General features: G+C 29.5%; 1 protein-coding gene across 1 annotated transcript; it reads left to right on the top strand.

Moving 5' to 3' along the window:
• The first annotated feature begins 806 nt into the window (after positions 1–806).
• LOC108730200 (RCC1 and BTB domain-containing protein 1-like) lies at positions 807–7,387 on the top strand. Its single transcript, XM_018459759.1, has 10 exons — positions 807–877; positions 3,221–3,383; positions 4,926–5,069; positions 5,137–5,371; positions 5,482–5,609; positions 5,697–5,963; positions 6,357–6,481; positions 6,563–6,660; positions 6,737–6,867; positions 7,241–7,387. Exons 1-10 carry the CDS (start codon positions 807–809, stop codon positions 7,385–7,387), a joined length of 1,509 nt encoding a protein of 502 aa, XP_018315261.1.
• Positions 7,388–8,833: the final 1,446 nt, after the last annotated feature.

Genomic DNA, 8,833 nt, shown 5'->3' with positions numbered 1-8,833 from the left:
ATCACTGTGTAATTACTTTACACAATTTAATATTTTAATAATCTTGCTTTATAATGCCCGATCTTGCTTTATAACTTAACTAGTACTTAACGAAAATTAATTTAATTATAGTGTTTTGGAAAGCTCTTGAGATGACCTGTAAGAATGTGCAATGAGAAATAAGGGGTTCCATTTAAAAAATTAAAGGTGACCTTCATGTGACCTTCAGAGGATTATCCAAGGTCAAATCGATGGCACTTATATATATATATATATATATATATAATAAATACACATATATGCATAATATTATCTTTATCCGTAATTCGTGGCTGTAGCATCATAATGTAAATTTATTTATCAACAATGTCGAAAAATAGTTTTTTTTTCACTTCTATAATTTGTAGTGTACCACGTCCACTTTCGACGAATTTATCGGCGAGACGGGGGGTCTTGAAAATGGACGTTGATTTCGCTAATGTACGGGGAGTTAGAAGCATTACAGGAAAAAGACCGCTCTCACTAGAACTTTATTTCCACGTGACTCGTGAGAGACACCTATCGTATCTGGCCAGTGTGAAGAAGAAGAGAAGAAGTGAGAGACACCTCAGTCTACGATATAAACTACCTCAACGGGATCGCACTTGGTTCTTCTTACTCGCCTAGGCAAAACTTAAAATTAATAGTGCGCATGAAATAAAATCGTGAATTGCTTTTTTATTTTCTTCAAAACATTTACACGATTTCGTGGTGCATTTGAATATTGTTTTATATATAATATAATTTAACGTTGTTATTATTGGAGCGTGTAGATTATATATATTATTATGGCGAGTGATGAGTCAGAGAACGAAGGCAAGGAGGTGTTGACCAGAGATAAACCAGGCTATCAAAAATGGTAAAATTTCACCTTTTCTTTTTGCCGGCCTTTTCTCTATTCCCTGATAAAAATAAAAATCGGAGCGTATAAAGTCGCAGAATTTTTATCTTATTTTTAAGAACACACATTTCTGTCGGACAAATTGAAAGTATATAGTGGCGATCACGCGTTAAATTTGAGAATAGGAATGCCCATATTCGGAACTTTGTCTATAAGAGTTAAAGTCGTTGTCGTAATCATAATTGTAATAAATGCCTTTAATTTTGTCGACGCAAGTATCGTTTTATTTTTCTTTGCATTCTACAGAAAAACGTAAGAAAAACGGAACGATACTTGTGTCACACTAAATGGAAGGCATCCGCTCGGCAATTAATCCTACAATTTAAAAATCGCCACGTGTTAAATGATCGTCAGTTTGTTAACTGGATGGAATTTTAACGAAACTTTTAATTCTTCTTCGATTCGATTAAAAAAAAAATGACGATTCGGTTATAGCATGAGCGATTCAATTTTTTCGAAAATTCCTTTCGTACACGTATATAAGTCGATCGGTATTTTCCTACTTCTTTTACTCACTCGGTTTTTTTTTTCGAAGATAATATTGACTGTTTTTCATCACAGTCGACGCAAATAATGTTCTTGACATTCAATAATAATAACAACTAAAGATAGAACGATACTTGTGTTGGCTGAGAGAGAGAGAGAGAAAACAAAAGCAGCATGTTATAACAATCCGCATAGTCGTTTATTATGTTTGTTTCTATATAAACTTTAATTTCGGTTTAACTTAATATCGTTATCTTTCTCTAATATATATGAGCGATATTCATAGTCCGTTCTTATTTCGAGACTGTCTTAAATAATGCCATCGTCTTAAGACGCTAATACGACCCTCTGGGCGGTATTCATAAATCTTATATTCAAGACCGCCTTAAGTTCAGCTTTGAGGTGTATAATGAACCAATTAGAAGGCATTGGCGTCTTAAGACATTACTTAAGATGGTCTTGAAATAAGTACCGACTAGGGCCGGAATCCATAGTCCGGTCTAATCTCAAGTAATATCTTAAGATGCTAATACGGCTCTCTGATTGATTCATGCACTAACTTAATGCCTGTGTCACACTACGCATTGGAGATTGAGGATTGCGAATTAAGGATTAGAATTCAACCAATCAGGTAATTTTAAGTTTAATCCGTTTCGTTCTAATTGGCTGAATTCTAATCCTCAATTCGCAATCCTCAGTGGCTACGTTTACACCGTGCATTTAGACCGCGGCCTATACAATACTTTGTTTATCCTGTATATTAAACAAAGACACCTAGAAAAGACGATTCTAAGGTGGTTCTTTAGAGTCTTAACAGAAAGCTGACTTATAATCTCAAGACAATTTCTTATGACTTAAAGTCTTGTCTTTAGTAATGCACAATAACTTAAGATTTTAAATCAGTCTTTCTGTTATGGTCCTTAGTAAAGTGCCGAAAATTTAAGGTGCTTCACCATGGCCAACCTAAAATTAGACATTTCTCTCTCTCTCTTTGGTAACTCGATTTACTAAAGAACCATCTTAAATATAAGAACCGACTATGAATACGCGGTCAGTGTAGGAAACAATTATATTAAGGGGATCCTAAAGTCGTCCTACTTTACTATAATTACGTTTTAGAAGAAATCTCCAAATTGGCTTCACGGATTGTAAAATTTTTTTACAGAATTAAAGAACGCATAAAAAGAAATCCTGGAAAACGATTTCACGAGAAAATCGGAAAAAAATTAAAAAATTAACTTTCTCTGACACATACAATTGTCACCTAAGATTAATATTTGCTCGTTATTAAAATTTTACACCTTGTAGATTGAAAATAAACATGAGGCGGAAGATTCAGATTACTTGAACGAACAATACTGTCAATTTGTGAAATTAAGATTCATAAAAGCGCAGAAAAAAATATTTCTCTTAAAACGAAATTACTTGCTTTGCAAGGATTTACTTTTACAGATTCGAAAATTCTTTTCCAAGATTAAAGTATACACATTAATATATGTAATAAATTTCGAAATTGAAATCTTAAGGAAAAATTTTTGTCGTTCTCAGCATAAACTCCACCTCACAAACACGTATTAGTGCGTATACTTTAAGAATTATTAAGAATTATTAAGCGTTCACATTGATGTTGAGCACTTATAATTTTCTTTACTGAACACGGCCATATTAAGTAAATTTGCAACTTTTTAGGTAAAATAAGATTCTGACAATTGTTTTTCACGTGAAGTCAATATGAATGAATTATTTTACTGGTTATTTACTATTTTTTTACTATATCATGCTTGATATGTAACATTGTATTAATTTTTATTAAAGGCTCGCAGAGCGTTCGTGCAGCAAATATTCACATATTGAGAGAAGAGGTGTGGTAGTTTATTTGCTACACCCAGAAAAAGTGGATTACATGTTCGGGAAAATCATAAAGATGTTACTTATTGACTGTGATTTGACTTACATTTTGTTAACAGAAAATGGAGAGGTATAGTATATCTCAGAAATATTCCTGATGGAAAAATTTTTTCGCTGAAATTATTCTACGTTTTGGAATATTTTTCAGAAAAATTTCAGTTTAATTTCAGCAAATTTTAGCTGAAAAATTAATTTTCAACAAAATTTTAGAGGAATTTCAATTCAATTTTAATCATTTTTTAGTATATTAGCTAAAAAATTCACTTTCATTGACATTTCAGCAAATTTTCAGCAATTTCGCTGATATATTTCAAAACGTGGAATAAATTCAGTGAAATTTTTTCACCAGGGATACTAGGAATGTTCAGGGTTGGGTAGTGCTAAATTAAAAAGATAAAAGTTACGTTAAAAAGTTAAAAAGTTCATTAATTTTTACTTAACTTAGTTACATTTTAGACTCTTAACTTTTTAACTTAATTTAGTTACATTTTATTAACTATTAACTTTTAATTTGATTTTTTTTAAGTTAATTCTCAGACACAATGCGAGAGGATAATGAGCATATAATTTAGTAATTTTGTATTGTATAATTGTTACTTGTGAACAAATATAACTAGATTCTTTAATAAATATGCTGTGAGAAAGGAAAAATACGAAAAATTATGTAAAATGATCAAACTTTTTCTTTTTTTTTTTATTGTTTGTTCGGATCATATTTAACTTTTAACTTTTCAATTACTTTTTTTACTAACTTAACTTTTAATTTAATTAATTTCATTATGAATTAACTTGTTAAGTTACCCAAATTAACAAACCCTAAAGTTAACTTACCCAACCTAGCACAAATGTTTAACACTTAGTTATATATAATAATAAATTACTGATGGGGTTTTTCATTGAATTTAATGCTCTTAATATTTAGAAGTCATATTATAGACATACATAGCATATGTAGAAAAATTATTTTTATTTCTTAATAAATAGAACATACATTTTGGAAATGAAAAAAAAATCACTTTAGGATTCAAATAAATTTTATTCTCATAAAAATGTCTCTCTATTTAATAGTGATTATGACATATTTGTACATTCTCTATATTTACTTCAATAATCTTCTAAAGGACGGATTTGTATACATTTTATATATCAGGCCTGTCCGATTTGAGCGCCGGAGCCAAAACGTAAACCCATCGACGCAAAAAAATTCAATGTAGGTAAGATTTTGGGGACTGTAAAATGTTGATACGCATTTAAGTGACGCTTATCAACAGTTTACAGTTCCTAAAATCTTACATTGAATTTTTTTACGTCGGTGACTTTGCGTTTTAACTTCGGAGCTCAAATTGAACAGGTCTGATTTATACTATGTTGTGATACTTTTTTGTAAAATTACATGTAAAATTTATATAATTTTCATACATAAGTGTAAGAAGAAAAATTATAATTGTCCAACACATATACCTACCAACATATCTAATAATTTTAGAATTTGCAGAAATTTTGGAAGATTAGTATGAATATGTATAATAGTGCATCAGTTTATCTTTTATGGTATTTTATATATAAAATATATGAATTATAAAAATTAATAACAATCTTATTTTTGAAAAAGATATATCACTGGCTGAGCGGGATTGAATTGGCTGAACTGAATTTAATGTATTATTCTCATCTAATTGACCTGAGATATTCACGTGTTGTACAAAGTGTAGCTGGTGGCGGCAGTACTTTTATCATTTTAACTGACGATCAAAAGGTAAACTAACCGAATTATTATAATAATAATATTTAGTTTTAGATATTAAAAGTTGTTTAATATCTAGGTATTCTATTTCCAAAACCATCACTTTAATGACTTGGCCTGGTTAAGACAGATGCATTTCCAGATAAAGGTCGATTCTATTTGTTGTGGATACAGTTTCTTCGTAGTGCTTACTGCAGACAACAAGATATACACTTGGGGAAAAAATAATTGTGGCCAATTAGGTGTTTCTAGGAGCGAGGACAAATTTATAGATGAACCACTTGAAGTTAAAATAACAGAAGGCGTTAAAATAAGTAATTTCTTTATTTTGAAAGCTCATTTCTAAAGATGATTTATGAGGAAATGAAGGTTTTGTATAGATGCACTGTTGACTAATCTATATTTGATCTTGTCTTCATTTTAGTAAAAGTAGCCTGTGGATATACACACGTACTCGCACTATCTGAAGAAGGAAACATTTTCGCCTGGGGTGGAAATTCTTGTGGACAATTAGGTTGTAATAGGAAAAATGACCTCCTTACTCCTGAGATGGTAAATGATTTGTTATTATAAGTTATTAGTTTGTAAGAATAAAAACGTTAAATAGATAAATGAAATAGAAAATTTTGGAATTAACAGGTTACGGCAATAACGCCTAAGCCAATGAAAATGTTGGATATTGCTGCCATGAAAAATATGAGTTGTGCCATAAGCGAAGAAAAACTCATTTACATATGGGGCAGCTGTTTCAGTAAACAAATTCCGAATCCTATCACCTGTGAATACATGAATCTATTTGATACATGTAATGCATTGACTGCCAGACCGCGAACTACTGTGAAATATTTTCAACCAAATGAGAGGTCTACAATACTGCACGATATCGCAAAGATGTTTAATGATCCTGTAAGTTTCGTTCTTTGTGTCAATCTATTCTTCTTAATGGATTTCCGACTGTTAGGCTTACAATACGACTTATTTTTAAATTCTTATAATTGATTCGGACCGGAAGCTTTCGAAATTCTTAAACTTGTAAGTGATATATACGATATATAGAAGTCGCAGGCAAATAATTTAAAAATTCTTTACTTGCTTTCTTGCATCAAAATTAATTACTGTGGCCCAATTCTGTTTTTTGTCCTGTGTAGATTTTTTAAGAATGTTTAAAAAAATGTATATATATATGTATATATAATAATCTTCATATAACATTGTTCACTATCTCAAATCTTTTTGTTATGCAATATACAAAATACTATTTATTTATCTTTAACAAATTTATTTCTTTGCTTCTGGCAGAATATCAGCGATCTTGTAATAAAAATCGGATGGCAATCTATTTATGTCCATAAGAATATCCTACAGTTTCGTAATTCATATTTCAAATCCATAGACCAATTTATAAGCTCTGAAAATGATCAAGAGTAAGTATTTATGTAAAAGCCCTTGTTATTTTTATGAATAATGTTTTATATTTGATTCTTTATATATGCTCTTCCTTATAGTATCATCAGGTTTGATCAATTTTCCTATGCCATGTGTTACGCCTATTTCAAATATTTATATACTGGCAAAATTGATGTATCTCTGGAACAGAGATTTGGTGAGTTTGAGTTTAAATAGAGATCGTACAATTACTCCATTGCTTACAATTCACGATTAAAACTGTTTCGTTGCAGATCTACTGAAACTAGCTGATGAATTGAATGACAATAGGTTCGAGGCAAGTTGCTACAAGGCGATAAAGGAAGACATAATGGATGAAACTGTATTTTCTATTTACAATACAGCACAAAAGTATGACAGCAAGGTATGTAATTAGCAATCTCGTTTTTTTTTTATTCATAAATTTCATTAATAGCTGATTTCTGTCTTCGAAAAGAAAATGTCACAATTTATAATGAAATTGATATATTAATCAATTGAGAATATTTTTCTTGTTTCTATTACAGTAAAATATTTTTTCAAATTTTTTAAATGTTATAATGGGTGGAGGGGGGGGGAAGAGTGGCAAGATCGCGAATTATGTTTTCAAATGATTTATTAGACATGCAATTTTTCTCTGTTAAGTTCTAGCGCTCCAGTATTGCATTTAATACTAAAATTCATGAACTGCAAAAAAGTTATTTTTATTTTGCGTACTTATTTATTTACTTATTTTATGTATTCCACATAATTTGCAGACAGTAGAGAAATTCTGTTTCGAATACTTTCAAGAAAACAAGAAGAATGTGATGGAGACGCACAGTTTTATGGAATTGAAGGAAGATATTAAAAACATTTTTATAGCTCTACCGAACAAATCTGATGAACGTCATCGTAACTTATAGTAAGACGTAGTGCTATATATTTTTTAAATATATTTTGATAAAAATGTCTTTAACGTTTGAATATTGATATAATTTTTTTAACTTTTTAAATTTGAGTATCGATTTAATTTTCATTTAGTAAGATAAAAAAATTTTTATGTAAAAAATGGAAAACTTTTCATAATATTCTAGAATAGCAAATTTTTTTAGAATATTAATAGAATTTAAGAATTTAAAAATAAGTCGTATTGTAAGCCTAACAGTCGGAAATCCATTAAGAAGAATAGATTGATACAAAGAACGAAATTTACAGGATCATTAAACATCTTTGCGATATCGTGCAGTATTGTAGACCTCTCATTTGGTTGAAAATATTTCACAGTTTGCGGTCTTGCAGTCAGCGTTACATGTATCAAATAGAATCATGTATTCATAGACGGTAGATTTCGGAACTTGTTTACCAAAACAGCTGCCCCACACGTAAATGATTTTTTTTTCTCTTGTGGCATTATTCATATTTTTCATGGCAATATCCAATATTTTCATTGGCTTAGGCGTTATCGCCGTAACCTGTTAATTCCAAAATTTTCTACTTCATTTATCTATTTAATGTTTTTATTCTCACAAACTTATAATAAAAAAAATGTTTATAATTTAATATAATTATTAAGTATTAAAATCAGCATTCCAGTCTTGTTGTTAAAAGATAATTGACAATAACTGTGATATTATAAATAATTAAAATAATAACGGATATAAAATAAGTAGATCGAAGTAGAGATGTCAGACTTCTCTGTGTGTTTTAAAATGCAAAAATATTAACTAAAATGGATTTTCCATTTCTCCACAAGAGGAACATTAAGTCCCAACAAACGAGAATGGATTGAAATGGATTCAAATGGATTCAAATTTTCAGAAATATGGATTCACGAATATTAAAATGAATGCTTTTCAATCCTGAAAGCATTTTTATTCATTTATAGGAATTGCATGGAGCATATCTCTATGCCTTTCAATCTAAAAATAATATCAGCTTTTTCTGTGCATTGTGAATACTGTTCAATTCAAAATTTTGAAAAGGAAATGCAGTTTTTCAATCCAATTGCATTCAATTGAAAAAAAGTATTCGCTATTTAAAATCCGCATTCGGATAGAAAAAATTTCAATCCATTTTAATCCATTCTCGTTTACTGAGAGTGTAAAATAATATATATAATAAAAGGTTATTAAAAAAATTATCAATTATCTCATGAAATGAAGAAGCATTTTGTTGAAAATCACATATCGAAAATCGCATATCGACTCTGGTAAAAAATTTTTCATGCATAAATATGTATAAACATACATAAACATGTATAAATATTCATAAACATATATAATTATGTATGAGATAATATATCCATGTTTATACATCCTTCTTTAGTTTGTAAAATTACTTTTTAGTATACTAAAAATAATAATATTGAA

The sequence above is a fragment of the Mycetomoellerius zeteki genome, unplaced genomic scaffold (assembly GCF_001594055.1).
Source record: "Mycetomoellerius zeteki isolate Tzet28-1 unplaced genomic scaffold, Tzet1.0 scaffold86, whole genome shotgun sequence".
NCBI lineage: Eukaryota > Metazoa > Arthropoda > Insecta > Hymenoptera > Formicidae > Mycetomoellerius > Mycetomoellerius zeteki.
This window is presented reverse-complemented; position numbering and strand designations above follow the sequence as displayed.

Coding starts and splice junctions, on each gene's coding strand:
- LOC108730200 (XM_018459759.1), top strand. CDS start 807: ATGGCGAGTGATGAGTCAGAGAACGAAGGCAAGGAGGTGTTGACCAGA. Junction 5,070..5,136: donor TTTTAACTGACGATCAAAAG/GTAAACTAACCG, acceptor TTTAATATCTAG/GTATTCTATTTCCAAAACCA. Junction 5,964..6,356: donor CAAAGATGTTTAATGATCCT/GTAAGTTTCGTT, acceptor TGCTTCTGGCAG/AATATCAGCGATCTTGTAAT.